The sequence below is a fragment of the Symphalangus syndactylus genome, chromosome 12 (assembly GCF_028878055.3).
Source record: "Symphalangus syndactylus isolate Jambi chromosome 12, NHGRI_mSymSyn1-v2.1_pri, whole genome shotgun sequence".
NCBI lineage: Eukaryota > Metazoa > Chordata > Mammalia > Primates > Hylobatidae > Symphalangus > Symphalangus syndactylus.
In genome coordinates, this window is record NC_072441.2 from 132355175 (window position 1) to 132377987 (window position 22813).

Below are 22813 nucleotides of genomic sequence, written 5' to 3' on the forward strand. Positions count from 1 at the left end.
TGATCCCAACTGGGTTTATGGAGTCAGTTTGTTGCGGGTGAGGGGAAAGAGGTGAAGCCACACAGAAAGTGTTTTGTTGTTTTTGTTGCGGAAACAGCTTTGGAGTGAACATGAATAGACTTGGCATTTCTCCACTCAGGTAGCTTTATTCAGTGTTAATACTGACTGTGCAGCTGTTCCAGGACACCCCAGGAACTTTCAGGTGTCTGATCTGGCCCAGTTCTGAAGAATTTGTGTAGGTTTCCAGGAAATGCATCCATGGCCACCCTTTTGAGTCTCTTCTCAGCTCAGTCCTCACTATGGAGAGTGGAATGTATGATTATTGTATACGTTTGACACACGCTTTTTTTAATTTTAATTTTTGAGACAGAGTCTCACTGTCACCCAGGCTGGAGTGCAGTGGTGTGATCTTGGCTCACTGCAACCTCTGCCTCCCGGGTTCAAGTGACTCTCCTGCCTCAGCCTCCCGAGTAGCTGGGATTACAGGTGCCTGCCACCACACCTGGCTAATTTTTGTATTTTTAGTAAAGACAGGGTTTCACCATGTTGGCCAAGCTGGTCTTGAACTCCTGACCTCAGGTGATCCGCATGCCTCGGCCTCCCAAAGTGCCGGAATTACAGGCATGAGCCACCACACCCAGCTTGACACATGCTTTTAAAAGAAGCCCAGTTGCTTCAGTCATCAGACCAAACTTTCATTTAACCCACTTTTGCCAAGCTCTTTCTGGGTACCTGTGCTAGGTTACAGATACAGAGACAAATGAAATCATTCCTTGCCAGTGAAGAGGCAAACATGTAAGTCACTGCTGCAGTGTAACATAATAGGTGTGAGGACAATGAAGAACGGGAACCAGGCAGCAACAGTGCCTGGACTGTTTTCTGAAACTGAAAAGGTCACCTCTTGCCTCAGGGAAATCTGACTGGGCCTCTCTTACTGCTTAGTGTAGGCAGGGCTACCTCACTCAAAAGTCCTCTAGGAGGGAAGAGACATAGGTGACATATCTGAGCTGCCACTGCCTCACAGGCTGGTGCCCTATATCTGGGGCTTTGGCTAATAGGCAGGCTGGCCTAGGGCCCATATTCTCACAGTCAGTCAAAGTCAGGGAGCTGGGGGTGCTGAGCCAACAGGACTGATTAGAGAGCCAAAGCCAGGACAAGCACGAGAACTGTCCTTCCTGGAAACCAGAGATGAGGCATGTCTACCTGTGATCCAGGGTAGAAGTGATAAAATCACGGCTCCTTCCAGCTTGGGTAAGGGGAATAGTGTAATCATGTCAAGGCCAGAGCAAGGGATTGATTTGTACCTGACAGGAGTAAGCAGGAGGTGACTTGGCCATGTCTTAGCAACTAGATACCAAGGCTGGCAAGGAAGGAGGGCTGGTTTGGGTCAGATGGGGCCTTGCTGGCTCCAGAAGTGTTTCTGTGAGCCAAGGATCCCTGCTCTCTGCTATTCTGAAGGAAGGGGGTGGGGTGAGGTGCCTCTTGAGCCAGAGCAGTGTAGGGCTATTTTGAAAGCAGCTATTTGGGGAGAGCTGGTTGCTGCTTTTTGTTTATTTACAGGTCACTTGGGTTGACCTGAAGACAGCATTTGTTCAGTGAGCATGTTCTCAGCCTATCTCATGAATTGAAAGCTGAGGAAGGAAGGCAAACCAGAACTTGCTCCTGAGGGGTTCACAGCTTTTCTGCTAGACTGTAAGAGGAGTGGCATAGAGAAGGAGCTAAAGGAGTTGAGATGAGAGGGAGAAAGATGAGGTCATGGCGGCCGGGCGCGGTGGCTCACGCCTGTAATCCCAGCACTTTGGGAGGCCAAGGCGGGCGGATCACAAGGTCAGGAGATCGAGACCATCCTGGCTAACACGGTGAGACCCCGTCTCTACTAAAAACACACACAAAAAATTAGCCGGGCGAGGTGGCGGGCGCCTGTAGTCCCAGCTACTCGGGAGGCTGAGGCAGGAAAATGGCGTGAACCCCGGGGGGCGGAGCCTGCAGGGAGCCAAAATCGCGCCACTGCACTCCAGCCTGGGTGACAGCGAGACTCCGTCTCAAAAAAAAAAAAAAAAAAAAAAAAAGAAAAGAAAGATTAGGTCATGGCTAAAAAGGCAGCTTGCCTTAAAATACAAAATTTTCTTAGGTGAAAAGGATAATTGGGAGAATATTTCAAATGAAAGGGAACAGTGTAAGCAAAGGCAAAGGCTTGAAGGACCTGTTCAGGTTTTGTAAGTCAAGCTTGTCTGTGACAAGTTTGGATGAGGATATGTGCATAGGGGCATCAGGAACAGGGGGACAGCTGCTAGGCCAGTTGGATAAAGCCAGATCATAGACTTTTAATGCCAGAGAAGAGGTTGGTTGTGATCTTGTGGACAGTGAAGGTTAGTGAAGGCTTAAACACTTGTCTTGTGCTTGTATCGAGTTGGCAAGGTCTGGCCTGGGCTTTGGGTCTGTGTTTCTGAGGAAGGAGGAAGGGAGGCCAGGGGCCTGATAGTTTGTTGTTCTCCCCTATATTGCAAGCTCCAAGAGGACAAGGGTTTTGGTTTTCATCTAGCTATTTCTAGCACTTAAAACTATGCCTAGTACTTAGAAAGCAAAGATGAGTAATTGTTGGGAATGTGAAGTGTATCCTAGGACAGCCACCCAAGACCCAAGACTAACTCATCTCACCTGGCTGTCTTAGAGCCCCTAATCTGACCAGTGGGGTCAGCTTGAGTGCGGTTCACCAAGGAGCAGAGAACAAGGTGCCCTGTGCTGGGAAGGGAGGAATGGGTGGTAACTCTGGCTGGCTGATCCCCACTTCTGAGCCACATTATTTTCTCTTCCTTCCTGGGAACCCTAGAACTGCCTGATAAAGAGGGATGAGGATGGTTACTCTGCAGTGGTAGCTGACTTTGGCCTGGCTGAGAAGATCCCCGATGTCAGGTGTGTAGCCCTACTGGATGCTGGGGTCCAAGGGACAGGAGGCTGAAGCTAAGGGAAAATTCTAGCCTCCTTCCCAGAGGCCAGGACTTGGTCACAGCTCAACCTCAGCTCCCTAAATTTGTTTAGTCCTCGTCTGTACCCATCCTTGGGGTGGAGGAATGGTCAAAAGATTCCATTGCACCAGCCATTGGTAAGCTCATTTTCTGTATAATCTCACCCCACAGCATGGGGAGTGAGAAGCTGGCTGTGGTGGGTTCCCCATTCTGGATGGCACCTGAGGTTCTCCGAGATGAGCCCTATAATGAAAAGGTAAGTTTGGAGGATCTCAAGGCCTGATTCTCCTTTTTTTCTTTTTCTTTTCTTTTTTTTTTTTTTGAGATCGTCTCACTCTGTTGCTCAGGCTGGAATGCAGTGGCACGATCTCGGCTCACTGCCTCCCGGGTTCAAGCTATTCTCTTGCCTCAGCTTCCCAAGTAGATGGAATTACAGGCATGTGCTACCACGCCCAGCTAATTTTTTTATTTTTAGTAGAGACAGGGTTTCACCATATTGGCCAGGCTGGTCTCAAACTCCTGACCTTAAGTGATCTGCCCGCCTCGGCCTCCCGAAGTGCTGGGATTACAGGCATGAGCCATCGCGCTCGGCCGATTCTCCTTAGAATCCACTCTTAGCAGAGTGTCCAAGATGTTCCTACCAAGAGCAGTGGTGGTACCTGGCAGCTGCCCAGTGACTGACTTGGATGAAATATGGGCAATATGGCCCAGGCCTGGGCTGTTAGATGGTGGGGTGGGGGGGAGGCAGGGGCAGGGGCAGGGGCAGATACCCTACCCCTCAACCCATTAAGAGGGAAACCAAAGTCCGACTATCCACCAGGCAGATGTGTTCTCTTATGGTATCATCCTCTGCGAGATCATCGCCCGCATCCAGGCCGACCCGGACTATCTTCCCCGCACAGAGGTGAGCTGCAAGCATGGCCACTGATGGGGCTAGTTTGAAGCAATGGAACTGTTCTGTCCCTGGGGTGGACTTGCTGGAACTCTCTGTTGCTGGTTGTCAGGGGCAGCTCCCAACCTCTTCTACTGAGCAGGCTGGGATGGGTGGGGGGATTAATGAACTGTCTACCTATGCTTTCCATACCCATCCACAGAATTTCGGGCTGGACTATGATGCTTTCCAGCACATGGTGGGAGACTGTCCCCCAGACTTTCTGCAGCTTACCTTCAACTGCTGTAATGTGAGTGTCTTTCTCCCTCTGCCTTTCATCAGGGGCTGGCTGAACCCTTTTCACCTGGTTAGGACTGTACAGAGAGGCTGCTAATTAGCTTCATGAGGGACCTCATTTTCACTGTAGTGACAGCAACCACACCTCCTCCTCCTCCCTCTGGCAGCTAACCTATTCAGAGCTCTGGACCAAGGAAAGAAAAAAATTGCTTTGTATTATCTGGTCCTCAGCTTGTAGAGTAGACCCATCACTCCTTGCCTTGGGTTTTATTGTTGGACTGTGGATCCAACTGGTCCTGAGGCATATGAGAAAGGCTCTTCTTGGCCTTCACATATATAGCTCTGGGGCTGGATCTTACCTGTTAGGATCAAGGGGTAGGTGGGCTTCGTTCAGATACGTCCCAGAAACACATTAGGAGCAGAACTCAAGAACAGAATAAACTAATATGAGCATACTTTTGGAAGGTTCTGTGACAAGGTGGTAAGACAAACACTAAGACAGGGAGGGTAGTAGACAGTAGTGTTTTCCCTGACCTGAACTGTAGGGATCACCTTCATTGTCTGGGGCCTTTAGAAAAGGTCTCTCAGCTGCACATCTGAATCTTCAAAGATGCCAGAAATAGACTCAAATGCCATCTTTGGGGTGGGAGATGGAGGGCAGAGCTCATGGCTGTTGTGGATACCTACAGATGGACCCCAAACTGCGCCCATCTTTTGTGGAGATTGGGAAGACCCTGGAGGAAATTCTGAGCCGCCTACAGGAAGAAGAGCAGGAGAGGGATAGGAAGCTGCAGCCCACAGCCAGGGGTAAGAGATTAGACCAGGAAGCCCAATCTAACCCTAAGGGAGGAAATTCAGATGTGGGGCCTTGTCCTCTTAGGGTTGTGATTGCCAGGATCCCAGGTCCAGAAACAAAGCGGAGGGGAAGGAGATGATGCAGAAAGTACTGGCCTTTTTAAGAGCTGTAGCTTGGCATACTGCTTCCCATCTCTGAGTCTGTTTCTTCACTGGTGAAACAGGGCCATGGTATCAGCTTTACTTTCATGAGTGAAAACATTCTGTGGTAAAATGCTGCTTGTATTTGTTATGACTAGTGAGAGTAACCCAGACTTGATTATTCTTCAGGACTCTTGGAGAAAGCACCTGGGGTGAAGCGACTAAGCTCACTGGATGACAAGATCCCCCACAAGTCACCATGCCCAAGACGTACCATCTGGCTGTCTCGAAGCCAGTCAGACATCTTTTCCCGTAAGCCCCCACGTACAGTGAGCGTCTTGGACCCATACTACCGGCCACGAGATGGTGCTGCCCGCACCCCCAAAGTCAACCCTTTTAGTGCTCGCCAGGACCTCAAGGGGGGCAAGATCAAGTTTTTTGACCTTCCCAGCAAGTCTGTCATCTCTCTGGTATTTGACCTGGATGCACCAGGGCCCAGAACTATGCCCCTGGCTGACTGGCAGGAGCCCCTGGCCCCACCTATTCGCCGGTGGCGTTCCTTGCCTGGTTCGCCTGAGTTCTTGCATCAAGAGGCCTGTCCATTTGTGGGCCGGGAAGAATCGCTATCTGATGGGCCCCCACCACGCCTAAGTAGTCTCAAGTACAGAGTTAAAGAGATCCCACCATTCCGGGCATCTGCCCTACCAGCTGCTCAAGCCCATGAGGCTATGGACTGCTCCAGTCTCCAGGAAGAAAATGGTTTTGGGTCCAGGCCCCAGGGGGCCAGTCCATGCCCTGCGGGTGCTTCTGAGGAGATGGAGGTAGAAGAAAGGCCAGCAGGCTCAACTCCAGCCACCTTCTCCACCTCGGGCATAGGCCTGCAAACCCAGGGAAAGCAGGATGAGTGAGGGGGGTTGGTCCCTGCCTCACCTTGGGGATGGACCTTCAGCTGAAACCATATGGCCCCCTAGGTGCACAGCCTTGATTCTTCCCTGGAGCCTACAGAGCAGGCAGGCTAGGCCAAGCTAGGTTCAAATTCTGGGCTCCCAGTGCCCATTGGCTGTGTATGACAGGGGAGGCAGCAGTGAGAGGCCTTCCTAGTCAGGGCCAACAGCTGATACCAAGCCTCTGAAATCCGGCAAGGAGGTCTGCCTCCCACCAGACCCCCTCCAGTGTACTTCCCCAGATAAGACCAGAGGATGTCTAGTTCTAGGCTGAGCTGGCAGGCAGCTGTTACCCCGGTTCTTTCCCCACCCCAGGTCCGTCTCTTCCCCTTTCTTGGGGCATATAAGCTACTGAGTGGAACATGGAGCTGACCAAGAGGCCAAAATGGGCATGGCTGTTTCCCAGACCTGAATATTGGGGTGCTTCTTGCCAGTATTCTAAGACACTTGAGTAATTGCTGTTTGCACTTACTGCATGGTCAGACCACGTCACTACATTTCTATGCAAGGGGACAGCAAGGCAGCGTGGTGGTCATGGCTCTTAGCTAACCTATTCAAAGATCTTTTCCCATTGATTAATCTATTTTCATATTTATAAAGGAGTCTTAATGTTCTGCCCCATAAGACTTTCAACCTTGTGGTTGGGAGTGGGGCTGGTTTTGTAGGCCCTAGGGCCTGCTTCTATGTATTTGTCAACATGTGATACATTCAGTTGGTTAAATGGTTTATACATGGACTGATTTTCTTCCCTTCCTGCCATGGCTGGAGCTTTGGGAACAGTCTGTCCTTACAGAGCTGCAATAAGAAATAACCAAAGATGAAGCTGGTCAAATATTTTCATAACTTGCTTCTGTTGTTTTTTTGTAAAACTTTCCCAAGACATTTTCAGACTTAAAAATAAAGTCGGTGTTACAGGTGCTGGTCAGCCTTCTTACTTGTACCTCAGACACTGGGATAAAGGAGGTGGTCCAGGGCAATGCAGTGATATGTCTGCCAGGACATTCCCCCACCCCTAAACTCAGTAATAATTGAGGATGACATTTCAGGCTAGAGAGACCCAAAATACCTCTGTTCCACCTGAGTGCAAGGTGGAAGTTGCATCAGCTACTGCCCCAAGCGAGCTTCATCTTCTGATTGTGGGCTTTGGAGGAACGGGAGAACTGGCTCTTGGCCACTGTGAGGGGTACAGCTTTGCCACTCAAATATACCTTATTGTGGCATTCAGGGAGCCAGGGTCCAGAGCTGCAGGGCTGCAGTCCCTGGCTCACTTCCACATAGGCCATCACATAACCTGTCATAAAAGCATCAAAACCAGCCCGGTGCAATCCATCCCCAGGCACTGGGTTAGGACTGGCTTGGCTCCCTGGCACTTCTGAGGTAGCTGTATCAGCTATTTCAGGCCTTGCTGCCTTAATCCCCATCTCTAAGTCATTTTTGTTGCCTTGCTTGGAGTGAGGCGGGTTCCTAGTTTCATCCTCAGCCACCTCCTGCTCGGTTTCTTCAGCCTTGAGGCTATCCCCACAGACCTGCTTCTTGGGAGGACCATCCTTAGCTTCCCCAGAGGTCTGTGTCCCCGGTAGGTTCAACAAAGCCCTCTTCCGTTTTTCCCTACGTCGTCGCCGTCGCCGCTTGTCCTCTGCCGCAGCCTCATCAGTGTCAATGATAAGGTCAATATCGTGGGACTGAGGACACTGTGGTCCCAGGGGGCACCAGCCATAAGCCTAGGGGTGGGAAAGAGGCTTAGAAAGAGGCTCCAGGCATCAGAACCTCCCCTCCCAAGAAATAGGTGGGTGCTCTCACCGAGAAGTTGTCACAGATGCTGGTGGGATGAGGACGGTGGGTTGCTGGGGGCAGGCAGCAGCGGTAATCAATATGGTCCCTCATGCTGGAAGGATAGTTGCAGAACTCCAGGGTAAGGTGTGGGCTGCCAGCTGCCCGCTGCTTCCCATTTTCCCGTTCACTGCAACAGCGCAAGAGGGTAATGGTCCACTAGCATATAAGCTCCATAAGAGCAGGGTTTTGTGGTCTGTTTTGTTCACTGCTGAATCCTCAGCACCTAAAACACTGCCTGGGCACACGGTAGGAGCTCAATAAATATCTTAAGTGAATGAAATAAACTCGTATCAGGCCCCACCCCTTTCCCTCAACCATTTCCTCACCATTTCCGGAAGGCATATTCTAAGTAGGAGGCCACGAAACGGGCATGAAACTCAGCAGCATATTTGGTGTCATAAATGCCTGCTGGGAACATCTCACACAGGTCAGCGGTGAAGGTTCCCAGACTCTCAGGGAGGTGTGCATAGAAGTTCTGGTACAGGAACACCAAGTCTATAAGGCCATTGTGTAGCACCAGAGGCCGGCGGGCTCGGATTAGCTCCAGGAATAGGGTCCGTACTGACTGGCTCTGGCTCTCATCACCCTAGGCGAAAGTAAAGGGGTCAATGAGGAGGACAGAGTCCCCCAGGGAGCCTCTTCTGCTGGGCACTTATCCCAGACTTCTCCACTTGGAACGCTCTCTCTCTACCTTACCCAATGCTACCCACCCTCCTCATACCAGTCTTGTTTCCCAAGCCCTGTCACTAGTGATTCCCCATACTCCCTAAGAAGCAGATTCTCCCCAGACATCCAGCCTAGAGTAGGAAGAAATAAAGTCACAGAAGGGGCAGCCTCAAGGCTAGGGACGCTGGAGGCCTACCTTGTCATTGCCCTTATGGTAGGGGATGCCTTGGGCATACTGCTGGTTGAAGTTGAAGCCATGCTGTATCAGGAACTGCACAGACTTTGGTTCTATGACATACTCCTCCATGCACAGCAGAGTGAGATTGAACACTTGAGCCAGATAGGAATGTTCACCCTGGGAGAAAGAGAAGTCTGCTATATCAAGATTTCGGAGAGCCAAGCTAGGAGGATGCAAAAGCTTAAGAATGATACAGTGGACTCTGGGACTCAGGGGGGAAAGGATGGAGGCAGGTGAGGGATAAAAGACTGCGCATTGGGCACAGTGTACACTGTTTGGGTGATGGGTGCACCAAAATCTCAGAAATCGCCACTGAAGAACTTACTCATTTAACCAGACACCACCTGTTCCCCATAAACCTATTCAAATTAAAAAAAAAAAAAATCTATCAAGTTAAAAAAAAAAGATTTGGGAGAAAAACGCTTCATATCTGATGTTCCCCAGAATCTCTCTACCCTCCTCCCCACAGCCACACCTAGGATTGGGGTGAGATCAGCTCATACCTTGTCTGGCTGCCGCTTGAAGCAGGCGAGGCCCAGGGAAAGGATAGAACGGGTCCTGGCAGCATGACACACGGCCTTGTAACGTTCCTCGATGCACCTTGGGGTTGGGTATGGGGGTTGCTGTGGCTAGGAGTTAGCCTTATGAAGGACCCAAACCACCCAGGTCCGTGACCCCCCCACCCCCCCACTCCACAGTTGAGGGCTGGCACTAAAGAGAACAGGGCTTATTATACTTACTGGTTCAGCAAACTCTTCCTGTCCCCAAGCCCACTCAGCTCCTGTGGGTAGGTAAAGGGAGGGTTGTGACAGGCCTCTAGCACCAGCCCCTTCACAACCACCTGCCCTCCTTGTTTCCCAACTCTCACCGTGTCCACAGCCACGAAATTAGCTGTCTTTATGGCTAGCAGGAGGGATGGCCACATCTCCTTGAAGTTGTTGCTTTGCACATCCACTACCGGAACCTGGACTACTAGTTCCTCCCCAGATGTTGTGCTTTTGCTGACACCACCTGGGGGTTAGGAGGGTGATGGATGTTCACGCTTAAGGAAAGAGCCCAGGGGAACAGACACCAAGCTAGGCCACGGTGATGGTGGTGAGTGGGGTAGTTTCCATTGGTAGCTTTTCCCACAAGCCTTTGTATCCCACGTGTTCTACACACAGGCCTTGGAGTGGAGAATGCCCTGAATTTAGGGAGAGGAAGCCTGAGTCTTCTAGTGGCTTATATGAGCCTGGGTAAATTACTTCCCACCTCGCTGTCACAATCTGTAGAGGAGAAAGTTAGACTAGATGACCTTTGATTCTTTTTTCCCATGTCCTGCAGGAAACATTTTGCAGGGCTTGAAGATCTCAGCTCCCTTAATATCCCACAGGGATCCACACTACTGTTCTCATGGTGCCCCAGCGCCACAAGCAACAGCTCCCAGTAAGCCCCAGAGCCTGGCAGTGCCCCACACCAGAGCTCCCAATACGTCCTACCTTCCTTTGGATCACAACGCTCAATCCACTCCACTGAACTGAATCACAACTATTATTACTAACCATTATGAGCTCCAAACTACATCTCCCGCCATGCCTCCATCAGCCCCATGCTCCCAACGCTCCAGGCTTTTGCAGCCCGAGCCGCGGTGTACAACGGAACTTGTAGTCTCCTCGTGGCTAGTTCAGGCGGAAGGAGCAGTCCTCTGAAGCTTGAGGGGCCTCTAGAACTATGAGCCCGAGGCCTTCCCCTCTACCAGAGCGCAGAGGCTTTGAAGGTTACCTCTGGGAAGCCGCTCACCGTCGGAAGCTGCGGGAGCTGAAACTGCGCCATCGTCACTGTCGGCGGCCATGACACCGCTCGTCTCCCGCTTGAGTCGTCTGTGGGTACGCTAGACTTGCGCTCCGTGTCCTGGCGCGGTTCAGGCAGTCGGGGATGGGGCGGGGTCTCGCCGTCAGGTCGCAGAGGGGTTGAACTTCCGCTCAGACCTCCCGGGTGCGGCGCGGGGAAGGCCGCCCGGCGCGCGCTAATTGCCTATTGGCCTGTGCTGCTGGCTTGCCGCCTGGGTGGACCCGAGCCACGCCCCCTGGAGTGCGCCGGAAAGCCGGGCGCGCTAGAGCTCTCGGGAGGTAATTTTTCTCTCCCGCACTCGCGGCGGGAACGTGGGGCTTTCGTGCTCCGCTGTCTTCATCAGCGTGGGCCGGGGGTGGGGGGTAGTGGGGTGGCTGGGTTTGGGCTTTCCAGAGAAGGTGACGCTGCCTGAGCTGAGCTTAAAGCACGCCCAGGCGTTAGACTAGGAGAGGGTCGGGTGGGGGGAAAAAAGGGCGTTCTGGGCATGGGTAAATTCCCAGAGAGGATGGAGAGCTTAGTGATTTCCAGAAAGTGAAAGAGGTGAGGAGAAGGCCATCGGTGGAGGGTGTAGGGCGACTGATTGGTAGGGAAGCTTTTGAAATAATCCAATCAAGAGATAATGTGAACTTGAATTAAGGCTGACAATACGGATGGCGAGGAAGGGACAAATTGTGAAACAGCTAGGCGGTATAGTCGACCTAGAGGGTGATTGAACTTGAAAGAGGTTCCTAAGCCGGGCGCGGTGGCTCACGCCTGTAATCCCAGAACTTTGGGAGGCCGAGGCGGGCGGATTACCCGAGGTCAGGAGTTCAAAACCAGCCTGGCCGACATGGTGAAACCCCGTCTCTACTAAAAGTACAAAAAAAATTAGCTGGGTATGGTGCAGGTGCCTGTAATCCCACTACTTGGGAGGCTGAGGCAGGACAATCGCTTGAACCTGGGAGGCGGAGGTTGCAGTGAGCCGAGATCACGGCATTTTGCACTCCAGCCTGGGCAACAAGAGCGAAACTCCGACTCAAAAAAAAAAAAAAAAGAGGTTCCTATCGGAGACTAGTCCCTCCGTAAACACTCCGATTCCCATCCACCTCTGCCTTCCAATGCTTCTTTGTTCCTCATTGTTTATAGTTCATCTTCAGCTTCTCTCAACTGAGCCCATTTCATCATTATTCGGAACTGCTTGGGCCAGGCGCAGTGGCTTATGCCTGTAATCATTTTAGGAGGCCGAGGTGGGAGGATCGCTTGGCCCTAGGAGTTCAAGACTAGCCTGGGCAACATAGTGAAACTTTGTCTCTACAAAAAAAAATTAAAAATTAGCTGGGCATGGTGGTGCGCACCTGTAGTCCCAGCTACCTGGGAGGCTGAGGCGAGAGGATGGCTTGAGCCCAGGAGGCTGAGGCTGCAGTGAGCCATGATCTCATTGCACTCCAGCCTGGGTGGCAGAGCAGCAAAGTGAGGGACACACTGTCTCTAAAAAAACAAACAAACAAACAAAAAAAACTGTTTGGATTTCTCCTATCCTAAAAAAGGGAAAGTCTTTTGACTATCCCCCATCCCATTAATTCATTTAACAGGTAACTATTGTGTACAGTTTACCTGGCACTGACTTTGGACACACACCAGTCAACAAAAGAGAATCAGTCCTTGAACTCAAGTCGTTTTTTACAGTCAAGTTCAGGAAGTACACGCTGATGGAAAGAATCAAAGTAATGTGAAATTACATTAGGTAAGAGCTACAAGGCAGAAATATGTGATAGGATAAGATGAGGGGACCTGATTTGGACATTTCAGTCAGGACTTGAAAAATGATTAGATGTTAGGTAAAGTATAAAAGAGTCCAAACAGAGGAAATGGATTGTGTGAGGCCCCAAGGTGGGCAGACACACTTGAGGTGTTCAAGCAACTAAATTCAGTCAACCTTGGCTAGAGCATAGTGAGGGGATAAGGCAGATGGTGCCTGGATCACTGGACCTGCAAGGCTGTAGTAAGAGGACTGCCTTATAAGAGCAAGGGTGTGGCAGCCAAATCCCTCCAATGGCCTATAAGGTACTTTGTGACCCTCCTCTCCCCACCTCATCTGGTTTACTTCTCTGACCTCTTCTACCACTCAGTCCCATCTCATTCCATTCTAACCACATTGACCTACTTACTGTACCACAGACATACCAGGCACCCTCCTTGGGGCCTTTGCACTCCTTTAGAATGCTTTGGGTCTTCCTTGACCACAGTCTTTAAAATTGCAACATTAAACCCCACCTTGGCACTCTTTTTTTTCCCGACTTGGTCTAATTTTTGCTTTTTATGCTAATCTTTATCACCTAACATCTTATGGAATTTACTTATGTTCATTATTCCTTTTCTGTCCCCGTTAGAATATAAGCTCCCTGAGGGCAGGAACTTTTGATGTTTTATTTACTGAAGTACGCCAAGTGCCTAAAACTTCTTGGCACCTATTAGGGGGCTCCATAAATATTTGCTCAATCTTTTTTTTTTTCTTTAAGAGACAAGGTCTTGCTGAGCCCAGGGTGGAGTGCAGTGGCAGAATCATAGCTCACTGTAGCCTCGACCTTCTGGGCTCAAGCTGTTCTTCACTTCAGCCTCCAGAGTAGCGGGATTACAGTGTTGAGCCACCACAACCAGCTTGCTCAAGAATTAATGACCCATAGTAAAGGCCTAGAGTATTTAAAAAAGAAAAAGGAAACAAGGAAGGAAGGAAAGAGGGAGGGAGAAAAAAAGAGAAAAGAAAGAAAATAAAAGAATAGGCTGGGCGCAGTGGCTCTTGCCTGTAATCCCAGCACTTTGGGAGGCTGAGGCGGGCGGATCACGAGGTCAGGAGATCGAGACCATCCTGGCTAACACAGTGAAACCCTGTCTCTACTAAAAATACAAAAAATTAGCTGGGCGTGGTGGTGGGTGCCTGTAGTCCCAGCTACTCAGGAGGCTGAGGCAGGAGAATGGCTTGAACCCGGGAGGCGGAGCTTGCAGTGAACCGAGATTGCGCCACTGCACTCCAGCCTGGGCGACAGAGCGAGACTCCATCTCAAAAATAAATAAATAAATAAATAAATAAAAGAATATAATGGGGTGTCACCAGGCGCCATGGCTCATGCCTGTATCCCAGCACTTTGGGAGGCCGAGGCGGGTTGATTGTTTGAGCTCTGGAGGTCGAGACTAGCCTGGGCAACATGGTGAAACCCTGTCTCTAACAAAAATACAAAAATTGGCTGGATGTGTTGGTGGTGTGCACCTGTGGTCCCAGCTGCTTGGAGTTGGGTGGGAGGATTGCTTGAGCCGAGGAAGCAGAAGTTGCAGTGAGCCGAGATCACACCACTGCATTCCAGCCTGAGTGACAGAGTGAGACCCCATCCCCCTCAAAAAAAAAGAATGGGAAGCCATTGAAGGTTATAAGGAAGGAAGTGACATGATCTAGAAAAGGTTCCTTTGCTCTTTGGAGAATGGATTGTAGAATGAGTGTGGAAGTAAGCAGGTTTGGTGAAGGAAGTTTGGCTATGAAGGGAAGGAGGGTGGGATTTGATTGTGTACAAGCCAAGGGGAAAATCTTTCCCTTTGCCCTCTGAAGATCTGCTGAAAAACTCAGCTCACAAAAGGCAGGTTAACTGGAGAAAAGGCATACAAATTTATTAACATGCACACTGGGAGAACCACAAAGTGATTACCCATCTCCCTACAGAGTTCGTGAGTTTATATACCATCTGGCAAAACAGATTATGGGAGGGGTGTCTCACATGTGTCTGTGTGAAGAGACCACCAAACAGGGTTTGTGTGAGCAACAAGGCTGTTTATTTCACCTGGGTGCAGGCAGGCTGAGTCCGAAAAAGGAGTCAGCAAAGGGTGGTGGGATTACCATTAGTTCTTATAGGTTTTGGGATAGGCAGTGGAGTTAAGAGCAATGTTTTGGGGGCAGGGGTGGATCTCACAAACTACATTCTCAAGGGTGGGGAGATTATAAAGAAACTTCTTAAGGGTGGGGGAGATTACAAAGTACATTGATCAGTTAGGGTGGGGCAGAAACAAATCACAATGGTGGAATATCATCAGTTAAGGCTATTTTCACTTTTGTGGATCTTCAGTTGCTTCAGGCCATCTGGATGTATACGTGCAGGTCACTGGGGATATGATGGCTTAGCTTGGGCTCAGAGGCCTGATGAGGGATAGAAGAGAAATTCTGTTTTTCTGTTTTTGTAGAGACCGGGTCTTGCTATATTGCAAGCCTAATCTCGAACTCCTGGGCTCAAGTAATCCTGCCTTGGCCTCCCAAAGTGCTGGGATTACAGGCCTGAGCCAGCATGTCCAGCTCTATTTGTTTTTAAATAAACTGAACTTTTGCCAGAAGGAGATTCTGTTGAAGGGCAATAAAGGATTACTAGGGAGAATGGAATGGGGACAGAGATTAATTTGTTAATAGTTCTGTTTGGAATTTGAATGATCCTGAGGTACACAATACCTGTGAAAGGGTTTGTTCAGGTGTGGTTACATGTTAGTCTTAGTGGGAGGGGAAGAAAAAACAAGTATTCTTTTTAGTGGGTTTGGACTTTAGGCAGATAAAGAGTGCCAGAGAACAACTTTGTCCTGGCTTTGGGAGAGTCTGGGGTGGAAGGATCAGAGAGACCTTGAGGCTTCTTGAGTTCAGCATATCAGAGGGCCATATTTTGGGGTATTGGTTTCTTTTCTTTTTTGTTTTTTTTGTTTTTGAGACACAGTCTTGCTCTGTCTGTGTTGCCCAGGCTGTGCAGTGGCATGATCTCAGCTCACTGCAAGCTCTGCCTCCTGGGTTCAAGCGAGCACGTCCGGCTAACTTTTTTGGATTTTTAGTAGAGATGGGGTTTTGCCATGTTGGCCAGGCTGGTCTCGAACTCCTGACCTCAAGTGATCTGCCTGCCTTAGCCTCCCGCAGGGTTGGGATTACAGGCATGAGCCACCGTGCCCGGCCTGGGGTATTGGTTTCTGAGTTCCAACAGTTAGACGGGATTGGAGGAGCAGGACTCTGAAGAGGAGGAGGGTAGGACAGTGCAAATGGAGGTAGATTTGAAGTTTTTGTTGTTTTTTTTCTGAAGGAGGAGGCAAGCTCTTTTGATGAAGATGAGGTGGTAAAGTCAAAGGTTTGGGGGGAGAGTTTGATACAGAGGCTTAGCAAGGACTGCATTTTATCACAGTATAAGAATGCTGGTTGTGGATTTGAAAGAACAAGTTGCTTAATCTCCATAAACCTCAATTTCCTTATAACTAAGGTGGAGGTGATACAAGTACATACCTCATAGAGTCACCAGGAGATTGAGAGATCCGGTAAAGCTCTTCATGGGGTCTGACATAGAGTAGGCACTCACCAAGTATCAGCTAATTTTAGCTGTTAGAGAAAAGGCGGCCATTATAACAGTCAGGGAGCAGTGAAAATCAACCAGGCACATTTTCTCATTGTTGATGGTCAGCCACCTATGATTTACTAGATCAGGAAAAGATTAAGAATAAAAATAGCTAATCTCTATTCTCCCACTGATTTGCCATCTGTTCTCAGATCTTTTGTCCCTCTGTTCCTTGGTTTCTTCTAGGATAAAATGAAGGTTTTGGACTAGATGACTACTAAAGGCTGTTTCAGTGTAACCATGCTACGTCTCTAAGAGGCAGAGAAACCTCCTACCCCCATTCTCCCAGACACACCTAAACAACTCCTATCCACACACACAGTCACAGTAAGCATCAGAGATATACAAATGCTCCCAAACAGGAGGCTTTCGTCCTTGACCCATCCCAGCCCTGGCCTCTCAGTCTTTGCATGTCTCCAGGGCTGTAACGCTGGCCCCCTTGAGGCCACTTGCTCAGCTGTACTAGTTGTATCTCAGTGCTGCAGCCAGCCAAGAGTAAACCCGTGAGCATCTTGAGAGTGCTTGAGAAAAGCTGGACCCTACATGAATGGTAGATGAGAGGGAGATGGCAATCACCCTTGGAAGGCCTCAAGATTCGGCCTCATCATGACTGACTGCTTTGGCTGGGTCTTTTTGTTTCAGGCCATCATGAGGAAGCCACGAGCAGCCGTGGGAAGTGGTCACAGGAAGCAGGCAGCCAGCCAGGAAGGGAGGCAGAAGCATGCTAAGAACAACAGTCAGGCCAAGCCTTCTGCCTGTGATGGTAAGGAACTCGGTTGTGACCCAAGGCTCATTAGCCATGAAAGGGGGCAGATTCAGGCTGGGAAGGGATTGTGATACGTATCAAGACATTAAGAGACTTACTAAGGGCCAGGTGCGGTGGCTCACACCTGTAATCCCAGCACTTTGGGAGGCCGAGGTGGGTGGATCCCTTGAGCCCAGGAGTTTGAGACCAGCTTGGGTAACATGGCGAAACCCCCTCTCTATGCTCGCATGGTGGTGAGCGTCTGTAGTCCCAGCTACTCGGGAAGCTGAGGTGAGAGGATTGCTTGAGCCTGGAAGGCAGAAGTTGCACTGAGTCGAGATAGTGCCACTGCATTTCAGCCTGGGCAATGGAGCCAGACTCTGTCTCAAAAAAAGAGAGACTCACTAAGGGTGTAATTCTGACTATGTTGCTGTGTGACATTAGGATAATTGCTCTGAATGGCTGCTTTCTTACCAGTAAAATGGAGCAGTAGTTCAGCATTTCCTCCCTCATGTGGCTTCCATGGGACCAAATGAGTTTATGAGCCTGAAAGTGTTTTGTAAATAGGAAGGTCCTGCACCAGTATACATTATAGCTGGCTAAAACTATTAGGTTTTCATTATGGCTCAGAGACGAAGAAGCCAGCAGTACCACCCTGAGAAAATTAAAGCCAGAAACTTAGCCACAGCTACACACAATTACATAACTCTGGTCTGACTCCAGCTCCAAAGCTTAAGGGGGTTGGTTGGGGGAAGCCCTAAGTAGGAGCATACTGCCACAGGCTGCTGTGTCCCAAGACCCTGATGCACAGCCTGTGCAGGGATGATTCCTGAGTGTCCTGGGGCCCCAGCAGGCCTGGCCAGGCAGCCGGAAGAGGTGGTATTGCAGGCCTCTGTCTCCTCATACCATCTATTCAGAGACGTAGCTGAAGTCACAGCCTTCCGAGGGAGCCTGCTAAGCTGGTACGACCAAGCGAAGCGGGACCTACCATGGAGAAGACGGGTAGGTGGGTGAGGAGCAGGGACAGTGGGTGGGAGGCAGGCACCCAGCCCCCTCCACCCTAACTCCTCATCTGGGGTTGCATTGACAGGCAGAAGATGAGGTGGACCTGGACAGGCGGGCATATGCTGGTCAGTACATCTCCTGAGAGCAGGGCCACTTTGCCTCGAGGCCCTTGGGTCTGGGGGCTGTGGGCCAGGTAGGGCAGGTCAGCAGTGTCCTCATGCCAACCCCTTTCCCCCAGTGTGGGTCTCAGAGGTCATGCTGCAGCAGACCCAGGTTGCCACTGTGATCAACTACTATACCGGATGGATGCAGGTGACTCCAGGGGAGGAAGGGAAGGGTCATGGGTCAGACCCCAGATGAGAGCCTCTACTTTGGGATTGGTGTAGAGAAGGCTTCCTCTACCACTCTCACCCTTGACCTTGTCTCTTTCTGCCTGCCTGTGGCTATAGAAGTGGCCTACACTGCAGGACCTGGCCAGTGCTTCCCTGGAGGTGAGAGCCACCCTAGGGTAGGGGAAATAGGAACGATAGAGGGACTGACGGGTGATCTCGTTGACCTCTGATCCTACCCACAGGAGGTGAATCAGCTCTGGGCTGGCCTGGGCTACTATTCTCGTGGCCGGCGGCTACAGGAGGGAGCTCGGAAGGTAAGGGGATTGCAGGAGGGTAGGAACCCAGGAGTCTTGGGTGTCTCATAATCTTGAGTCTTGCACTCCAATCAGGTGGTAGAGGAGCTAGGGGGCCACATGCCACGTACAGCAGAGACCCTGCAGCAGCTCCTGCCTGGTGTGGGGCGCTACACAGCTGGGGCCATTGCCTCTATCGCCTTTGGCCAGGTGATCCCACAGCCCACCCCCACTTTGTGCGTGCCCAGCCTCCTTCCTCCCAGCCCAGGCTAACTCTTTGGCCCCTCTGTGCCAGGCAACCGGTGTGGTGGATGGCAACGTAGCACGGGTGCTGTGCCGTGTCCGAGCCATTGGTGCTGATCCCAGCAGCACTCTTGTCTCCCAGCAGCTCTGGTAGGATGTTGAGGTAACAAGGGTGCTTCAGGGGTGTCTCCAAAGGAGCTCTGGCTCACAGCAATGTTCCCTCCTTTTAGGGGTCTAGCCCAGCAGTTGGTGGACCCAGCCCGGCCAGGAGATTTCAACCAAGCAGCCATGGAGCTAGGGGCCACAGTGTGTACCCCACAGCGCCCACTGTGCAGCCAGTGCCCTGTGGAGAGCCTGTGCCGGGCACGCCAGAGAGTAAGCCTACTGGGGAAGGGGCAGTGAGAAGTCCTAAGGAGTGACTCTGCCCTATGACACTCAACCCTGTGCCTCTCAGGTGGAGCGGGAACAGCTCTTAGCCTCACGGAGCCTGTTGGGCAGTCCTGACGTGGAGGAGTGTGGTGAGCACCAAACCTAGCCCCCACCCCAACCCTTCCTGGCCCAGTCAGAAGCCCCATTCCAGTTCTTCCTCTAACCTGAGTAAGATTCTGCAGAACCCGGCCAAAGCCTGCTCTCTAGGTTGGCCCCTGAAGCCCTCTTGGCCTGAGTAGGGTTCGGGGATCTCCGTTCCCAGCTCCCAACACTGGACAGTGCCACCTGTGCCTGCCTCCCTCGGAGCCCTGGGACCAGACCCTGGGAGTGGTCAACTTCCCCAGAAAGGCCAGCCGCAAGCCCCCCAGGGAGGAGAGCTCTGCCACCTGTGTTCTGGAACAGCCTGGCGCCCTTGGGGCCCAAATTCTGCTGGTGCAGAGGCCCAACTCAGGTACCTGGATACTGGGCGTGGAGGGCAGTGGCGTGAGTAACAAGGGAGAATGGAGGGAATCGGCAGCTAAGTCCTGACCCCTGCCTGGCTGCCCTCCCTCTCAGGTCTGCTGGCAGGACTGTGGGAGTTCCCGTCTGTGACCTGGGAGCCCTCAGAGCAGCTTCAGCGCAAGGCCCTGCTGCAGGAACTACAGCGTTGGGCTGGGCCCCTCCAAGCCACACGCCTCCGGCACCTTGGAGAGGTAAGTGAGCGGTGGAACAGCCAAGGATGTTGGCTCTTGAGGCTATATCCACAGGCCTATTTGAATCCCTTGGCCCTTCCTCCAGGTTGTCCACACCTTCTCTCACATCAAGCTGACATATCAAGTATATGGTCTGGCCTTGGAAGGGCAGACCCCAGTGACCACCGTACCACCAGGCGCTCGCTGGCTGACCCAGGAGGAATTTCACACGGCAGCTGTTTCCACCGCCATGAAAAAGGCACTACCTTTGTTGTCTTTGTTGTACTTCCTTGTGTTTCCTACATGTTCTACATGAATATATTACTGTGTAAACAGGAAAAAAAGCATTTTTTTTTTTTGAGACGCAGTCTCGCTCTGTTGCCCAGGCTGGAGTGCAGTGGCGCTATCTCGGTTGACTGCAACCTCCGCCTCCTGGGTTCAAGCAATTCTCCTGCCTCAGCTTCCTGAGTGGCTCAGATTACAGGTGCCCACCACCATTCCCGGCTAATTTTTGTATTTTTAGTAGAGATGGGGTTTCATCATGCTGGCCAGGCTGGTCTCCAACTCCCAACCTCAGGCGATCTGCCTGCCTCAGCCTCCCAAAGTGCTGGGATTACAGGCATGAGCCACTGTGCCCGGCGATTATTTTATTTTATTTTTTTGAGATGGAGTCCCTGTCACCCAGGCTGGAGTACAGTGGTGCGATCTTGGCTCACTGCAACCTTTGCTTCCTGGGTTCAAGTGATTGCCGTGCCTCAACCACCCGAGTAGCTGGGATTACAGGCGTGTACCACACCACCATGCCCAGCTAAGTTTTATATTTTTTGTAGAGATGGGGATTTCACCATGTTGGCTAGGCTGGTCTTAAACCCCTGGCCTTAAGTGATCCACCCACCTCTGCCTCCCAAAATTCTGGGATTACAGGCATGAGCCACTGCACCTGGCCAAAAAAATTGCTTTTTTTTTTTTCTTTTTTTTTGAGTTGGAGTCTTGCTCTGTTGCCCAGCCTGGAGTGCAATGGCATGATCTTGGCTCATTGCAACTTCTGCCTCCCAGGTTCAAGTGATTCTCTTGCCTCAGCCTCCCAAGTAGCTGGGATTACAGGCGTGTGCCACCACGCCTGGCTGATTTTTTATTTTTGAATTTGTATTATTTTTAATTTTTGGGAGGGAGACAGCATCTCCCTCTGTCACCAAGGCTGGAGTGCAGTGGTGTGATCTCAGCTCACTGCAAACTCTGGTTCCCAAGTTCAAGTGATTCTCCTGCCTCAGTCTCCCAATTAGCTGGGATTATGAGCTTGCACCACCATACCCAGCTAACTTTTTTTTGTATTTTTAGTAGAGATGAGGTTTCACCATGCTGGCCAGGCTGGTCTCGAACTCTTGACCTCCAGTGATCCGCCCGCCTCAGCCTCCCAGAATGCTGGGATTACAGGTGTGAGCTACCACACCCAGCCATGATTTTTTGTATTTTTAGAGATGGGGTTTCACCATGTTGGCCAGGCTGGTCTCGAACTCCTGGCCTCAAGTGATCCACCCGCCTTGGCCTTCCAAAATGCTGAGATTACAGACGTGAGCCACCATGCCTGGCCAAAAAAGCGTATTTTAAACAAAAGTACTGGGACATGAAGTTAAGGGCAGAACACCAGTTTATCTCTTTTGGAAAAAGTGCCAGCCCTCACCTCCCTGTCTTCTTGTCTAGGTTTTCCGTGTGTATCAGGGCCAACAGCCAGGGACCTGTACGGTAAGTCTCCTAGGCCTCTCCCAACTGTGTCTCCCCAGGCCTGAGTCCATAGGTTTTTAGTCAGTTAACCGACGAATGTTTGGGTGAACATTCTCCACTCGAGGCTTCACTGGAGAGAGGAATAGTTCTTGACCTGGAGCCCTTGCATTGTGGGGTGCAGGGTAGAGGGAAAGGAAAAAAATGATGAGGACGCTGCAGTGTCACAGGTGTGTGAAATGCGTGTACTGGGTTTTGGGTTTTGTGGGATATGAATTGTGGAGCCATCAGTTCTTTTTTTTTTTTTTGAGACAGAGTCTTGCTCTGTCACCCAAGCTAGAGTACAGTGGCCTGTTCTCGGCTCACTGCAATCTCTGACAACTGGATTAAAGCGATTCTTCTGCCTCAGTCTCCCAAGTAGCTGGGATTACAGTGCCCGCCACCACGCCCAACTAATTTTTGTATTTTTAGTAGAGACAGGGTTTCACCATGTTGACTAGGCTGGTCTCGAACTCCTGACCTCAAGTGAGCTGCCTGCCTTGGCCTCCCAAAGTCCTGGGATTACAGGCGTGAGCCACCACACCCATCCATGGGAGCTATCAGTTCTATCTGGGAGACAAGGATCAGGAAAGGCTGTTTGGAGGAAGCAGCTGGTAATCTGGGTCCTAGAAATGAATCATTTTCTTCAAGTTTGGGAGGGGAATCAACTGTAGCGATGTTCTTTCCAGTCCCAAGAGTAGTGTGAGCAAAGGTGGGGCCCAGTGCAGGCTGCAGTGCTCAAGGAGCTGTGAGCAGTTGGTTTAGCTGGAAAGGTCAGCAGGGCCTGCTGGGTCAGTCAGGGTGTGAGCCCTAGGCTGCTGACCCATTTTAGGTAGAGGAGAGAGGAGTCAGATTTGCATTTTTAGGACAATTCGATTCCCTCAGGCAGCCTTTTGGAGGGTTGATTGATGGGGCAGATACTTGAGGCAGGATGAAAGCTCTACAGCATTCCAGGCTAAGCCTGAGCTAGATCAGTAGAGTCAGGGAAAAGGAGGGAGGACAAGGAGAGGATTCTCTGCTCCCCCTCCCCCAACTACAAGGCCTCCCTCCTTCCATTTTTTCGCAGGGTTCCAAAAGGTCCCAGGTGTCCTCTCCGTGCAGTCGGAAAAAGCCCCGCATGGGCCAGCAAGTCCTGGATAATTTCTTTCGGTCTCACATCTCCACTGATGCACATAGCCTCAACAGTGCAGCCCAGTGACACCTCTGAAAGCCCCCATTCCCCGAGAATCCTGTTAGTAAAGTGCTTATTTTTGTAGTTATTTTATGTTATATTTTTTTGAGATGGGGGTCTTGCTATGTTGCTCAGGCTGGTTTCGAACTCAGGTGATTCTGGCCTCAAGTGATTCTCCCACTTCAGCCTCCTAAAGTGCTTGGATTA

General features: G+C 50.9%; 3 protein-coding genes across 28 annotated transcripts in view; 2 read left to right on the forward strand and 1 right to left on the reverse strand.

Moving 5' to 3' along the window:
• TESK2 (testis associated actin remodelling kinase 2) overlaps positions 1 to 6932 on the forward strand; it is a 145622-nt gene extending 138690 nt beyond the window's left edge. For 8 of the 9 annotated variants that reach the window (XM_055254613.2, XM_055254614.2, XM_055254618.2 and 5 more), the window contains 6 exons: positions 2831 to 2913; positions 3138 to 3222; positions 3787 to 3870; positions 4061 to 4147; positions 4824 to 4941; positions 5260 to 6932. In XM_055254613.2, coding sequence (XP_055110588.1) covers positions 2831 to 2913; positions 3138 to 3222; positions 3787 to 3870; positions 4061 to 4147; positions 4824 to 4941; positions 5260 to 5978 — 1176 coding nt within the window. In that variant the 3' untranslated portion in view covers positions 5979 to 6932. The remainder of the gene's footprint in view (positions 1 to 2830; positions 2914 to 3137; positions 3223 to 3786; positions 3871 to 4060; positions 4148 to 4823; positions 4942 to 5259) is intronic. The other variant, XM_063627649.1, reaches the window with a different exon arrangement.
• Positions 6847 to 10691, reverse strand: TOE1 (target of EGR1, exonuclease). Of its 4 annotated transcripts, none has more exons than XM_055254634.2 (8): positions 10531 to 10691; positions 9620 to 9762; positions 9492 to 9532; positions 9255 to 9351; positions 8710 to 8868; positions 8174 to 8433; positions 7815 to 7974; positions 6847 to 7735 (listed from the first exon to the last, which is right to left on the reverse strand). In XM_055254634.2, the coding sequence occupies exons 1-8, from the start codon at positions 10580 to 10582 to the stop codon at positions 7115 to 7117; spliced, it is 1533 nt and encodes a 510-aa protein (XP_055110609.1). In that variant the 5' UTR covers positions 10583 to 10691; the 3' UTR covers positions 6847 to 7114. The 4 variants fall into 4 exon arrangements, with proteins under 4 accessions (XP_055110609.1, XP_063483749.1, XP_055110608.1 ...); XM_063627679.1 differs by having other exon boundaries at positions 7815 to 7899; positions 10531 to 10671; XM_055254633.2 differs by having other exon boundaries at positions 10513 to 10664.
• On the forward strand, positions 10487 to 22694 carry MUTYH (mutY DNA glycosylase). Of its 15 annotated transcripts, none has more exons than XM_063627667.1 (17): positions 10737 to 10859; positions 16146 to 16286; positions 16602 to 16722; positions 17558 to 17706; positions 17795 to 17834; positions 17948 to 18021; positions 18159 to 18200; positions 18284 to 18355; positions 18431 to 18544; positions 18630 to 18727; positions 18808 to 18952; positions 19032 to 19095; positions 19269 to 19457; positions 19562 to 19698; positions 19784 to 19936; positions 21379 to 21420; positions 22502 to 22694. In XM_063627667.1, the coding sequence occupies exons 3-17, from the start codon at positions 16608 to 16610 to the stop codon at positions 22631 to 22633; spliced, it is 1566 nt and encodes a 521-aa protein (XP_063483737.1). In that variant the 5' UTR covers positions 10737 to 10859; positions 16146 to 16286; positions 16602 to 16607; the 3' UTR covers positions 22634 to 22694. The 15 variants fall into 15 exon arrangements, with proteins under 15 accessions (XP_055110594.1, XP_055110595.1, XP_055110596.1 ...); XM_063627668.1 differs by lacking the exon at positions 16146 to 16286 and adding an exon at positions 12153 to 12304 and having other exon boundaries at positions 10777 to 10859; XM_055254619.2 differs by lacking the exons at positions 10737 to 10859; positions 16146 to 16286 and adding an exon at positions 10487 to 10616 and having other exon boundaries at positions 17516 to 17706.
• The last annotated feature ends 119 nt before the right edge of the window (positions 22695 to 22813 follow it).

Coding starts and splice junctions, on each gene's coding strand:
- MUTYH (XM_055254619.2), top strand. CDS start 10,581: ATGACACCGCTCGTCTCCCGCTTGAGTCGTCTGTGG. Junction 18,356..18,430: donor TACAGGAGGGAGCTCGGAAG/GTAAGGGGATTG, acceptor CACTCCAATCAG/GTGGTAGAGGAGCTAGGGGG. Junction 19,458..19,561: donor GGTGCAGAGGCCCAACTCAG/GTACCTGGATAC, acceptor CCTCCCTCTCAG/GTCTGCTGGCAGGACTGTGG.
- TOE1 (XM_055254633.2), bottom strand. CDS start 10,582: ATGGCCGCCGACAGTGACGATGGCGCAGTTTCAGCTCCCGCAGCTTCC. Junction 9,533..9,619: donor ATTTCGTGGCTGTGGACACG/GTGAGAGTTGGG, acceptor ACCTACCCACAG/GAGCTGAGTGGGCTTGGGGA. Junction 8,869..9,254: donor TCAAGCGGCAGCCAGACAAG/GTATGAGCTGAT, acceptor TCTTTCTCCCAG/GGTGAACATTCCTATCTGGC.